We start from the raw sequence: 15,557 nt of genomic DNA, 5'->3' as shown, positions 1-15,557 counted from the left end.
CACACCACACCATTAACTTACCAGGACTAACCATTCAGCTTTGATCTGTCGAAAATGGGTTATCAGATAGAAGCATCGAATATTCTGTTTATGAACTTCCTTATGAACATAAACAAGGGCCTTGTCACTGTGAAGGACTTTTAATTCAATGGAAGCGTCACACTGTAAATTGTTCGCGACAACCATTCATAATGCGCAGGTCTTCGTGGATGTATCCAATGAAAATCGTGTGCAATGGCATGCAAACTTCTCTCCCTAGACATCACTTTAATCTCGGTGCATTACCGATGCGCTAAACAAATTTTAAGGCATTTTTCTAACACTTCGAAAAGGAGCACATTGGTACAAGAATTCAGCCATAACTTTTTACTGGTTAAAGATACATTAAAAAAACCTTCACCATTGCATTTCTCGTGGAATTCTAGCCTGATTTGATATATAATATCACCCCCTTCCCATTTAAAATTCTGAAGTTGAATTCAAGGTGTCAATGTGGTTCCCCCTTGGCCTAGCAACGATTGGTCATCACCATTTCCACGTTGCACGCTGCAGTGACCTTGTACCGAGGGTGTTAAGTGACTTTTTGAGCCACCCTGTAGATGAGTAAATACAGTACTGTATATTTAAAAAGTAAGAGTTGTCAAAATAATGTGGCCTTGTTATTCAGAAATAGATGGCTATTTTGATGATCTGAGGAATAATTTGTCTAAAAAAAAAAAAAAAAAAAAAAAAAAAGTAAAGTGCTCACCTGTGCATAGCACCATGCCATGAAGGCGTATAGGGGGTGTGGGGGTATTTGTCTAATCAACATGGAATTCCATTTTTAATGTTGAATGTTAACAGTATTTATTTTTATCGGTCTTCTTTCTCAATATTTTGTTTACATTCTTTTAAAGTATGCATCCACTTGTGGTTTTTGTTTTTATTTCACTACATACGTGGGTTGGAAATTTAATAGTGGCAACACTGCGGTATATATGCCATGAAACGGAACTGGTGCTTCTCACTTATATCACATGTTAGTTTGATACCTAAGCTACCTCCCAGTAAATGGACTTTTCTTTCCAACACTAGATGCATGCCCAGTGACGAGAGGAATAGAGTATCGTTGGTATTGACGGTCTAAAGTTGTGTAGTCAGATCCCCACTAATGTGAAAGTTCTGGTGATTCTAGCCATACCCGCAGGACAGACCGTTAAAGTGCAGTATTACTGTTAATTTTTTTAACGTAACCTGCATTGCAAAATAAGGGGGACGCTTTCTGCTGAATCCTCCCTCATTTTGCAGGACAATCCTCGGGCACATGTAGCGTGCCACCTATAGTTCATTTGTTACCTCGGTGGGGCTCTGGCAGGTGCTCTACCAGCCTCTGTGACTGATTTGTTCCCTAAGATGAAGCTTCCGAACTGTTCCAGAGATTCTTCAGGCAATAGACCACTCCATTCGAACCATCAACAGAACAGGTACTGCTACAGAAATACCACGACTTCCACATCGCTGGCAAGGGTTGTACACAATGCTGGCGACTACATCGAATGGCTGTAAAAGTTTCACTGAGGTATCACTTTTGTATCAATTAGGAATAAATAGTTGCCACTTTGTATCTAAAGATATCTGTTTGGCGGTTACGTGCAGATAGGTAATTAACTCTGATAAGCTTACTTTTCAGTACACACCTGACGAAGCCCACCAGATGGGTGGTGAAATCGATCGCGAGAAAAATTTACGCGGAAAAATGAAAAGTAAGCTTATCAGAGTTAATAGTTGCCACTGTTAAATTTTAACTCTTTTATATTGCAGTTTGAAATATATGAGTGTTTCATAAAGCACTATTCATTTTTGTGTTTTATGTAGAGTCATGGTTGAGATAGAAGTACTGTAAGCAATTTTTTCATTTATTTCAGGTATCCAAATGTTCTGATTCTTACAACTTCAAATTTAACAGATGCAATTGATGTAGCATTTGTTGATAGAGCAGATATAAAGCAATATATTGGACCACCTTCAGTATGTGCAATATACAAAATATACTATTCCTGTATATGTGAACTTATGAGGGTAAGTAGTTAGTTTCCTTCTGTATCTGATATACGGGCGATGGCCGTATACAGAAACATCTTTCAACATTGTGGGGGTCATCTATAAATGATCCTTAGAGGCACATATTTTTGGTAGATATGAAAGCAAAATTTCTGTACAAATAGAGAGTCAATTTTGGGTTCAAAAACAGTAAATAAAATATAATTTTGGTATAATAGCGGTGAAAAATCGGATCAAGAGTGGTATTTATAATGACATTTTGGTTATAAAATTGTGAATATAATCCTGAATTTGATTCAAAAGCTGCACTTATTACACCAAGTAAACATATTTCTTCTAAAAACACATTTATGTAGTTACCAGAGTATTAAGTTTATTCCTCTATATAGGAGTCCATTTTTGCTTCTCAAATATTTACAGCAGAATTACTAATCAATTTTCCGTAAATTGCATAACTAAATTAATAATTCAAACTTTAGAAAGTGTTGGGTCAGTCAATAAATGCTAAATTTAGTGTTTGAGAGTTATTTCACATTTTGTAGTTCATTTAGCATCATTTCGTGACAAAACAGGGTAGGAGAATGCACCTCACCTTTCAGAAACATCAGCAATTAACATTACAATTACTCATAATTGGGAAGAGAGAGACACGGTAGTATATAAATACGGATAAACTAGTACTCACTTTTATCCGCGAAGCTGTTTTTTCTTTTTCGATTAATTTCAGTGGCCACTGCCAACATCCTTGTTGGAACTTGCTGACAGCAAGTGGCAGTGGCCACTGAAATTAATAATAATAATAAAAAAAAACAGCTTCGCAGATAAAAGTGAGTACTAGTTTATCCATATTTATTACAATTACAATGTGTTATTTCACATTTTGTGTTTTCGTCAAAAACGAAATCTGCATGCCTCTATATATAACAGTATTGCATACTAGCAGTACTAGTATTCACTGTACTAGCATGCATTTTATGGCACTGAATATAACTACATGATGGCAGGGTGGATTAAGCAAGCATGACACGCTACGAATCCAGAGGTCCTAAGTTCGAATTCTTGTCAAGAGGTTATTAAAACACTTTATCCAACAACACAAAGAATTTAAATGCCAGAAAATGAATTTTCAATGAAGCTGTTCACTGCCAATCTTTTCTGGTGTTGGTCCCACCCTTTTAGTGTCTTTAGAGAATTTATTTTGTCGTTTGGTTGCCTAAATTTTGCATTGCAGCATGATACAATTATTTTCACTAAGTGAAGAGTTTTTACAACTAAATTGATTACAAAAATGTAGCAAGTGATAAGTTTCCCAAAATGACATTCCTGTAGAGCTAAAAAATAATATATTAACATACAATGGCTGCACAAAGCTATGTGCCATTTGGATTATTTACAGGTGCCGAAGATTGATATTACAAAACATTTAGAATCTACACTGTTTTATTCTATTTTCTGTTTGCAAGTATGTGTCATTCAAAGGCAGGTGTCAAATCTGAGAAACTCCCCATATAATCCAGAAAACGTATTGAGTGTTGTATGCATATGGTACAGTAAAACTTCTCAATAACTAACAGGCCTGGGGGAAAAATAAATGTCCGTTATTAAGAAGTGTCCGCTATTCAGAAAAAAGTGTAGTATGTTACACAATAGAATAAGCATGTTACAGTACGTACTTTACGAACATAATGTTTTTCTTCTTCTTACATTAAGGAACAAAATACTGTACTGCATACAGTGAATTTAAATTTAATAAAGTATCCCTACATACATTACAATTTTCACTGATCTGTGTTTTTCCTACAGCAAACCCCACGGCCATGTCTCGAACACTAAGTTTCTCTATCTCGTAGACGTTGACGACTTCAACTTTTTCCTTTAAAGTCAGTCATTTGCATTTCTGCGACATCGTAGCAGAAGTGACACACCCTTCTAAGATAACCACAAAGAATACTGTCTACTGTCTGCACTTTTAAAAAGAAATATGTTCGGTGTAACATGAAACAATGCATGCTATTTGGAAATACTGGCCATTGTTGTGTCGAATTCCAGGAATCGTGACAATTTTCTTTCAGGCTGTCCGTTATTAAGAAGTTTTATTTGCATTGGGGAGGTAGTTTTCAGTGTCTGCATCTGTTATTAAGAATGCCCGTTATTGAGAAGTAATATTGCCATTAAACCCCATGTATTTCTGCCGGGGGATTTAAAAATGTCCGTTTGGAGAAGTTTTACTATATTTATGATGTACACAATGTTCTCTTCAACAATTTAATGTTAACGTATATGCCTTCTTTGTATTAAGTCAACATCTGACTGCCTTGAAAGATTCCTAAGTCCAGAAATCGTTAATTTGCCAACATAGCTCTTGAGCACCAGAGAGTAACCAACTGTACTACAGACCCCTCTACTAGGTGACAAACACTGTGGTGAAAGATTTACATTCTTGTTTAAAACATGAAGTCAATAGAGAACAAAACGAAAAACTTAAGTGTGACGAATAATTTTGGATAATACTTGTGATTCGACATGATAAAATTGGAATCAGAGAAACTGTTGTGAGGTTGGAAACACTGCACTCGCTAATTGTTCACCTGGAGGAAATCACCGTCAAGTTTGAACAGAAAGGAACATAATTACAATTAGTTTATTCAAAATAAATATAACAACACCTTGCAAAGTATTCCGCAAGGAGCGAAAAGTAAAAATTCTCACAATTTGCAGCGAAAATGTGTTCGTCACATAGAAAAGAGGCAGTTTGCGCAGTCTTCAATGAAAATCAAGACGTTTGCTTCCAGTAATGTTGTAGAGCTCGCGTCGCAGCTCTCTTTTTTCCAAGGAATGAAGGGTCGCGGGTTCAAATCCAATGCTTACCAATGTTTATTAAGTATGGAGTTTAGGAATTAAGTTGAAAAATTTTGTTTTAGACTGTTCGCAATAATTAATTTGGTTTAGAATTCCAAGAATGTTTCCATTTGTTCAAGGTTTTTTTCTGGCACTAAGGTATGCAATTCAGAGGTGATATTTATGGTATTTCAAAGCACTAACTTTCCACTCAATTTAGGCATGTTAGATGTGAAAAATTGGCAATTATTTTGAAACAAATTTTCATTAACATATCCTTCATTATTATTAGCATTCACTCTAAGCAGTTCTTTTATTCTTTGCTTTAATAAAGCAATAGGAACTTTTATCAATTTTAATCTAAAAATACCCAAGTTGGTGTGTTGTCATAATCCAATAGAATGTATTTGATCAAACAAGGAATGTGATGACTAGGGCTCGGAATTTGAAAAATCATATTCTTTTCTGAAGCTTCAAAGCAATGCTAATCATGATATCAGTCAGTTTCTCTTCAGCTAGAAGCAGAAAACATTACTTTTATTTTATGTTTTTCAGCCTTTTTTGGCATTTAAGTCAATTTTCAGTATTTCTTAATGTTTTTGTTCCATTTTTCTTCATTGCTGAGGCTTATTTTTCTCCTCCCTTCTTGTTTTGTGAATTTTAAATGCTTTGCTAGCATAACTTACATGTCTAAATTTCCTGACGTGGTCTTTTTAGCAAGTTCGCAAATAATCGAATACCGTATTTACGTATGTATAGTGCACACCCTAGTTTTTGATAGGGAAAAGTGACAACCAAATATATCTCGTATATAATGCACAGTACAATCCAGGTTTAAGAAATGGCTTTCTTAGTTGTAAGTTGTAAAGCTGTTGCTATTCCGATCAACAGTGAATGACATCATTCCTATTGAATGAGTCACATGTTGCTATGTGGACCAAGAGAAGAACATTACATTACAAAGTGAAAAATTGTGGCACACGGCCTTTAAACTTTTATAAGTGGTTTTGCTAATTTCCTCTTTAAAACTTTTTCTATGACTAATGAAACATTTATAGGATCAGAGGCTTGCACAAGACCTGGAGCAGACCCGTTCGCGAGACATCTCTCCTGAAATGCCATGCAACCTGCGCAACATCCTCGCTTGAGCAGCTTGTATGCCCACCTGCCCAGATCGTTCCTGGCAGGCATTGTAGACCCGCCGGGTACCCGCAGTCTTACGATACCTAGTAGGTCTCAGTTCGTTTTTTCCATCAACTGCAGGCCCCTCCCTCTGCATGACGTAGTTGCTTCGAGTAGAAACTGCACCCGGCCAACACCGTTCTGCAGTGTTGCCAACTGCAATAGATTTTCACTACTTAAAAAAGGGAAGTCGAAGCTTCGTAAGCCACATCACCAATGAAATGAGATTTACGAATGTTGCTACACCCCCACACACACACACATTGAAATAGGTTTTCCGTGGCACAGGATCCATAAGTATATGTCGTAAACAACCAATATAAATAATAATAATAATAATAAATAACCAACCTATACCACTATATATATATAGTGATATAGGGCAGGACTGAAACATGTCACGTTAGACGCTGAGGTCGCGAGTCAAACAACACACTGTTCTACTGTGAACACCAGGGCTGTAGCCAGCCAGGGGGATTGCCATTACCGTCGTTTGGGGGGGGGGGGGGGGGCAAGTACTTGGATAAACGTAACAACAATAATAATCACAATAATAGTAATAAAGTAGCATGAAAGGCATTATTATCCTCATAAATCACGCAAAAAGGGGGTAGACGTCGGTTCTCACGCATTTGTGTTGAAACAGAGGATTAGAAATATTTTTTTTTCAACACGTCAATTTCACATTAGCTAATAATGGAAAACAAGCACACAAACTATTTTTGAAAGAAAGAAAGTGCATGATAAATGCATTCCGAATGTACATACATATGGCATGTAAAATTTCCATCTACAATATTTTCTTTTCACATGGAGCGACGTATTACATAATCAATTCATCCAACTCGTAACAAACCAACATTAATAGCAAATAATATCACGGGCCGCCATAGCATTCTCTGTTTTAAAACTTTTCTCACTTAGATCGTTCGGCGCTCAGGGCCGAAGTCCTCCTAGGACTTCGTAGGATTTAGTAGCTACGTAAGTAGGCAACACTGGCTTCAGCCATCCACGTGGTGATGAAACACCTGGAGCGACACGCTGCCGGAGGGCTGTTTCCTTCCAGCAGGTTTTGCAGGTGCCCGGGTCTTCTTGAATGCCCAGTTACCTTGTAAGCGCAGAGTGCCTTGAAGACCAAGAACCCGGGTAAAGACGCAAGTCGACTCGTTGCCGTGGGCAGGCGAGCAGGTATACCTGTCCTCGCGGGCAAGCGGGCAGTGGGTAGGTAAAGGCAGACTATGCTGGCCTCTGTATAGGATGCACATTCAGGACTCGCAAACTAGCAGTTAGCAGCACAAGATTTCTTCCATTAAGGCATTTACACACACTATGTATATCATATTATTTGGCCAGTAATACATTTTAATTATTTTCTTTTTCCTTACCCTTTTTTTTTTTTTTTTTTCATACAATGTACCATAAAAATCAGAACGTTCCTTCATTTTGTAATGAGCTTATTTCAACCGCATTGCAAATAAGCATCGCCATCTTGAGTGGAATACTGTCGCCATATTCAGAAACTGCAGAATCCAAGCTTTACAACGATATATAACATGATAGGGTTGCGTAAACATAAAAAAATTATTCCGTGCATAATACGCACCACACTTTTTCGGGGCAAACACTTTGGGAAAAGTGCACATTATACATGAGTAAATATGGTATACAGTCAATGGAAAAGCATAAGTATTATTCTTAAGTGAAATGTTTGACAATGCATTAAATAATTAATTGTGGTAAATTTATATTTCCTAGAGCAAACTTACAATACTTTGCGTGAAGCCTACTTTGAGGTTCCCTTGGTGGCATCTATCATCCCTTTAATCTGTGATTTTAAAGTAAAATTGGTAACAATATAAGAAATATGTAATCTTATGTATGCGAAGCGCAACTGTATTTCCAGATGCTGGCGAGCTATGCTTCTTACCTGGTCTCTGCATCTGTCACGTGATGTCCGATTGTCTGCTGCAATTAAGTTAGCCGGTTGGGAGTTAAGGTTTTCAACTCTGGGGAGAAATCAACATTCTTCCTATGAGTCTGAGAAAATATTTCATCCAATGCCTTTAGCCTTCTGTAAAGAGTTTCTGCTGTGGTTTGGAATCGATCTTACAACCCTTTTAATACAAGTGAAGCACGGTACCTCTACCCCACAGATGCCACTGTAACTCAACATACAAATTGAAGAATTAGAAGACACTGCTTAGGTCTTCTAGTTTAACAAAATTTCGTATTTGTATTCACTGTTAGTTAAGTGAAACGTGAGGGGGAATTACTCATGTAAGTAGTGCGTTCATAGGTTCAGATATTCGAAGTACCAAGAAATGTTGGAGAAAGAAGTCAGCCTTACCAATCGCATAAGTGGGAAAAGTGAAATTATGCATATTTTCATTGAGAGAGTGGTAGGAGAAAGACACCTCAATATCCCAGCTGGGTATTTACAATTGTATTTTGCATAATTTGAGAAATATGAGATGATGTTAAACTAAAAGACCTAATCAGTGGACTGATAGTACCAGTAGTCTTCCTGGTAGCATCTTAGACTTGTGTAACAGGGATCGTAAGATCGATTCCAAACCACAGCAGAAACTTTTTCAGAAGGCAAAGTGTTTGATGAAATGTTTGTTCCGATTCATTGGAACAACGTTGATTCCTTCCTAGAGTTGTGTAAACCTTAAATTCCAGACAGCTATTTCATTTCCAGCATACAACCAGATACCACGTGACAGGAGCAGAAACCAGACAGAAAGAAGTATAGCTTGGGCATCACAGACTAATATCAGGACTAGCATTGTTTTGAAGGTTCAGAAAAGAATATGAATTTTCAACTTTGGAGCCCTAGTCATCACATTCCTTGTTCGATCAAATACCTTCTGTTGGATTATGACAACACAACAATTTGGGTATTTTTCAATTAAAATTGATGAAAGTTCCTATTGCTTTATTAATGAAAATAATAAGAAGAATTGCTTAGAGTGAATGCTAATTATAATGAAGGATATGTTATGCAAATTAGTTTCAAAATAATTGCAGAATTTTCACATATAGCATATTTTCATTGAGTGGAAAGTTAGTGCTTTGAAATAAATCTCATCTCTGAATTGCCAAAAATGCCTTAAATTGTCATAATGCCAAATAGAAGGAAAAAACACAAATACGTTGAGCAAATAGAAACATTCGTGGAATTCTACAGTGAATTAATTATTGCGAACATTCTGAAACAATATTATTCAACCTAATTCCTAATTCCATACTCTATGTATCACAATGGAATACTTGCAAAAAAAAAAAAAAAATGAGAGCTTTGGATTTGAACCCTCGACCCTTCATTCCTACGAAAAAAGAGAGCTCTGACATTTTTTTTAAAAAAAATACATCTAATCCATGACTACTTGCCACATATATATATAGCTAAGCCCTTCCACAAGGTAAGTTTGCAGAAAATTTTGTGTGAATCAAAGTGAGAATGGTGCTCAGAAACGTACGAGCCAGCCTCGCCTCAACCGCCGAGCTGTTCATATCACAAATGGTGAGAAAACCAGCAGTATTGCAGCGGAACTATATTGTGCATGCATGTTTGGGTCTATACATGCGAAAAGTTGTTGCAAACTTAACCTGTCGCGGCGCTTAGAATCAAATTACTATTCACGAATTACTAATGACACACTTCAAGGCTCATGTAGGAATAAAAACATCTGTCTGTGAACATTATCTGAGTCAAAATAAGTTCCTCTATGCACTGATACCACAGGATGACATTGCTTTGTACAAAAATGTACCAGTTAGGCATGTAAGGGTTAACACTCTCACCTGTGGTTTGAGTGGTCCTTGATTCTATTCCCATTGGGAGCTCTGATCGGTGTTGACCCAGCACCGTGAGGACAATTAAGGTGCCACTTGAAAAAAAGAGTTGCGGACTCTAGTCTTAAAAGCCAGATGACAGTGGCAATGCAACTCAATGCACTGGTCCATTGTGTAACCATATTTACGCGTGTATAATGTGCATCCTGTTTTTTGATGGGGAAAAGCAACAAACAATTATATCTCGTGTGTGGTGCACAGTACAATTCATGTTCAAAAAATGGCTTTCTTTGTTGTAGGTAGTAAAGATGCTGTTATGCCGATCAAGAGCGAATGAGATCATAACCTATTCAATGAGTCACCTGTTGCTATGTGGAGCAAGAGGAGAATGTCATACACTCTTGCGTATACAATGAGTCACCAACCCACACCTCCTCCCCCCTCTCCCTCCACTGTGTTTATCATCGCAAAGCTATCAGTTCTGTAACAACCTTCTTTATTCTGTAGTAGAACCCTCAGGAAGTTTTTTCTATTATTTATTATATGTGGTAACATAGTGAAAACATGTGTGGTTTTAATGTTGGCTGTCCGAATTATTCCATGCATAATATGCAGCACAGTTTTTGGGCGTAACAATTTTGGAAAAACGTGTGCATTTTACATGAGTAAATGCAGTATGTAGCACATAAGAAGCAAGTTATGCATTAACAAAATTAAAACTACTGGAAATTTATTGCATTGTTCTTCCATCCTGACAGACTGGAATAATTGCACCTAAGGAGAAGATATTTCCAATAAGGTTCTTAGAAGTGTCAAAGTTTGAAGGAAATGATGCCACAAAAAATAGCTTAGAACTTCTAGATATTGCAAAGTAAGTACAAGCTCAAACTGTTTTTTTCTGTTTCTAAAAACCTAATCACATTATTCCCTAAATTGTAGGTTTTTACCTTGCAAAAAATGTAACAGGTCATTGTTGGAGTTATCATATGCCACCTTCATCAGCATATTCAGTCCACCAAAATCCTTTAACTTATTGACTAAGGCAGATTTTAAATGGCTGTCAGCAAATTATATCTGTTGTGTTTATATACAATACTTTTAAAAGCAACTGAAAGATGAATTTTTAAAGAACATATTTATAACAAATTGTATTTTTCTCTACAGTATTATTATTAAGTATAGATGTTATCCTGCAAACAGGTTTTTCTAAATTTCAGAAATGTATTTTGTCAATGACACTGTGTATATGAACCCTTTCAAACCAAGGTTATTTTTTATTAACACTTAAGAGTGCTGACCTCTAAGTCGCTTTCCGTCCCATGAATGCTGACCATTTTCACTACTTTTTAAAAAATCATATCTCAAAAACTAAATATTTTTCTTTCTGACAAAACTCATTACTAGGTGTATTAACACCAATTTTGCATGAAACCTAATGTTTCCCAGAGAAATGTGACGACATATAAACTACCGATAAAATGTGTGCGTAAATGGCTGTGTAATCCAACTGTAAGGACATACGTTATGTCGGATCCTAAGTAAGTCTGTGTATTCACTCCCAATTAGCTTTTGGTCATAATTACTGATTTAATTTGGTTGCAAAACCGGAACGTAAAGCGATCTGTCCGCCCGTGACGTCAAGGACCACGTGATCAGCCTTCTACTTCTAATAGTCTTGAGTTACAACATGAGGTGCAGATGATACTGCTTTGAAGGACCAGTATGTATAGTTTCATCTGTATTACTTTTACCTATCATAATTAAATGCTTCATTATCAGCACAGTTTCACCTTTGTTATAGAGTTTCTGGTATTCACATCATTTTCACAGTATTTAAAAATATAGTGTAACTTTCAATAACAATAACAGCCATGACCATGCGCTACTACTACATACCACTAACTGAACGTAAGCAAGGGATGATCCTACATATTAATCCATATTGGAAGCAACCGTAGTGCTCAGCTGGTAATTTTAATTTTAATTTTAAATAGGCTTTTTTTTAAAAAAAATTACTTTTTACAAACGATTGTTTAATAAAACACTCAAAATGCTGACCAAGGCAGAATTTATTGTTATATAAACACACCATACGAGGGGGTACCCAAAAAAAACCTGGAGTGGCGCTACGCTGGGCGGAGCTTCCGTAGTACGAATTTTTGCAACTTGTTGGGAGTTCAGTGCACCCAGTGGCTTTGCCGGGGAAGGTTGTCTCTCGTCACGGTGATTTTTTTGTGAAAGCAGTTTTGCTTGCACGTTGTTTTTTGTGATGGCCAATGTAAGAGAATAGCATGCGGCTGTGAAATTTTGTTTGCTGCTCGGGAAAAATGCCGCAGAAACTGTTGTGATGTTGAACACAGCTTACAAGGACAGCACTATGGGGAAAACTCAAGTGTACAAGTGGTTTTCTGGTTTAAAAAAAGGAGACATGTTGATTGATGACAAACCTCATTCTGGACGTCCGTCAACTTCAAGAATGGATGAAAATGTCGACAAAATTTGTGAACTTGTGCTCAAAGACTGACGACGGACCATTGAAGAGCTGGGGACGTTATCTGGACTATCTTGGAGCTCGATTCAGCAAATTTTAACGGAAGATTTGGGAATGAGAAGGGTCGTTGCAAAATTTGTGCCTCGGAATCTGAGTGACCAGTTAAGAGTGTCGAGTGGAAACATGCCGTGCTTTGAAATAAGAGCTCCAAAACGACCTAGACTATTTTCCAAGGTCATTACTGGTGACGAGCCATGGTGCTATTCTTACGATCCTGAAACCAAACATCAATCAAGCCAGTGGAAGATGCCATCATCACCTTGCCCTGAAAAAGCTAGTCAAGTGAAATCAAGCATCAAGACGATGCTCATTTGTTTTGTTTTTTTGATGTGAGGAGGATAGTCCATTCAGAGTTCGTTCCACCACATCAGACTGTTAATCAAGCTTTCTATTTAGAGGTTCTGAAAACATTGCGTAACAGCGTGCAACAAAAAAGGCCTGATTTGTGGCAGACGGGGGACTGGTGTTTCCACCACGACAATGCACCTGCGCACACAGCCATCTCATTGCGCAAGTTTTTGGCAAAAAAACAGCATGACACTCTTGCCCCATGCCCTTTACTGACCTGACCTCGCTCCATGCAACTTTTTTTTGTTTCCCCGAATGAAGAGGGACATGAAGGGACAGCAATTTGACAATGTAGAAGAGATGAAGAAAAAAACGAGGAAGGAGCTGTCAGCCATCACAACAGATGAGTTTAAAAAATGTTTCGAAGAATGGAATCACTGATTGGACAAATGTATTAAGTATCATGGAGAGTGCTTTCAAGGTGATAAGGTTGTTTTGTAAAAAATAATAATAATAATAATAAAAATTTTAAAAACTTAAAAAATACATGGCTTTTAAAAAATAATTCTGTTTTTTTTTAGGGTACACCCTCGTAAATATGACGTTTCAACCTTATAGCATGGTCTTCTTCAGACAACCAGATTTTAAAAAATCCAAAATTCAACCAATAATTTGTATTTCTTTCATAAGTAATTCATTTTTCTTTTTTTAATTTGAAGGTTAAGTGATGGATTCAGTGGACGGACATTGAGGAAGATTCCATTTTTAGCCCATGCATATTTTGTTCAAGCGCCATCAGTTTCATTGAAGAATTTTCTGCAGGCGATGGCAAAAGGTGTGAAGAAACAGATAGAAGAGAGAGATGAATTGGGCAGAAGCTAGCCTTTTTCACAATGATGGACAATTTGTTTTACACATGTGGATAAAGACATTACAGAAAGAGAATACTTGCAAATCATGTTTCATTATCAGGGTGGTAATCATGTCCCTTTACGTGTGGTAAATAAGTTTGTGGGGAGAAGTTTTGCTCAAAGGAAGGATTTTGTTGTCATTGTCACATATTAAGTCTCAAATCTAAGAAAAACTGGATTTATGCACTTTCCTCCTGTTTTATATGCACTAGTATAGAATAATATATCTATAGAACAGATAAACATAAGCAGCATGTAAAAATAATTATAAAAGTAATAATTAATATACAATAATAATGAAGTATATGAAAGCAAAAAGTTCAAGCAAAAATGTAAATTTTTGGAAAGCCCCAAAGTACTTGACGTTGAATTTGTGACAAAAACAAAATAGTGACCCAAACTGTACGTTTTAAAATACGTGCACAAAATTGATACATTGAGAATGAGAGTGACCCTTCACTTTGTGCTAAGATAATTCACATTAAGTGCATCATCAGTATGTTAATGTGGCGGTTTTGTTCTGTGCTTCAAATAAAGTTATATTCCAATCCAGTAAGCAAATAGAAATAATGTCTTATGTTTTTAAAAAAAAAACATTAATAATGAACTAGGATCTTGATCAGTCCATGACACGAAATTATGTTCATTATGCACTTTTCAATGAAGATAGTCTGCTGATATATTATGTTATAATTTGAAGTACTCTATTACTAATGAAAGTATTTTATGGACTCAGCTTAAATGTGTAGGGAGAGAAAATAATTTCAATATTAAAATCATGTACATATTGGAATATTTCATTAAATATTATTATTCTATTAGATGTTGATTTTTAAAGGTTTTAGAATTTCATCCTTTCCATCTAATGATTGAATTTGTGCAATGTGTTGTATTTTTTGGCAGTTCCATTAAAGTAGCTACCAGTGTTTTGGAAGTAACTAATTACAAGTAACAGTTACTTTTTTGAGGAATTGTAACTGTAACTAGTTACTATTAAAATCAAGTAGCTGTAACTGTAACAGAGTTTTGCAATAGAAGTAACATTTCAACAGTTACTTTATGAGTTAAATTGCTAACTTGAATATTTGTAATGTGGAAGAAGAGCCAAATTTGCTAATCTGAAGATTCTCTCCCAATCACCTAAGGCAAGATTTCAAGACTGATTGAAACTGTGGATGCATACTACCTGCTTGATTCCCCTGTTCTTCAAAGAGCAACGGGGCAGGAGCATTTAATCCTTCCCTGGATCAAATGTTTGTCTTGACAAAACTTCCAGATTTCAACATGAGAATGGAATCTGCTTCAGGAAGTAGCCTAAGGGCTAACAAACAGGTGCACTCAGTTGATAGCCTCAGAACAACGAGTCCTTTTATTTGATCTATGATAGCGATAGAGAATGCAAGTACTTTGTTGCTGGTAAATGGCTACTGCTCGCAAACCAAAATCCACAAATGAACATATCAACACTTCCAGGTATGTCAACTTGGATCTTAAATAGTTCTTTATTATTTCAGTTTCCTTTTTAAAGTTACGTTGTTCGTCTATGAGCGGTGTATGCTTGCTTATAGACTGAAGGGGCCTGTGTCACTTGTCGCTTCGATATAAAATCTCCCATAATGGAGCATTCATACCGTGTGAATAACAAACCGAGGAAAGATGGTATTCAGTCCGAGCGTCACGCTTCAGTTCGAAAGGTTTCATGTACCGGGTGTACACAAATGAATATCGGAGTTTTAAACTTGTATATTTTCTTTACTATACACATTACAAATATGAACCATATATGAAATGAAAGAGTAACACACCAAGTTTCGATTCTATGCATGCGCAAAATTTGTTTCCTAACTCTGCCGCTTGTGTGTTGGGACTCTTGAGTTCTAATTCAGTTACAGTTCAACGGGCATATCGGTAAAGATTTGGAAGTGACCTAAACTTTGACAACAACATTC

At 36.5% G+C, this 15,557-nt stretch overlaps 1 protein-coding gene across 1 annotated transcript in view; it reads left to right on the top strand.

Moving 5' to 3' along the window:
* pch2 (pachytene checkpoint 2 protein) overlaps nt 1–13,926 on the top strand; it is a 45,834-nt gene extending 31,908 nt beyond the window's left edge. Inside the window, exons 6-8 of the mRNA XM_083138780.1 lie at nt 1,905–2,058; nt 10,617–10,729; nt 13,417–13,926. Of these exons, the coding sequence (XP_082994906.1) occupies nt 1,905–2,058; nt 10,617–10,729; nt 13,417–13,579 (430 nt within the window). The 3' untranslated portion in view covers nt 13,580–13,926. The remainder of the gene's footprint in view (nt 1–1,904; nt 2,059–10,616; nt 10,730–13,416) is intronic.
* The last annotated feature ends 1,631 nt before the right edge of the window (nt 13,927–15,557 follow it).

Source organism: Lepisma saccharinum, chromosome 17 (genome assembly GCF_977018435.1).
Source record: "Lepisma saccharinum chromosome 17, izLepSacc3.1, whole genome shotgun sequence".
Classification (NCBI taxonomy): domain Eukaryota; kingdom Metazoa; phylum Arthropoda; class Insecta; order Zygentoma; family Lepismatidae; genus Lepisma; species Lepisma saccharinum.
Note: the sequence above shows the minus strand (reverse complement) of the source record. Positions and strands in the feature narration are given on the sequence as shown.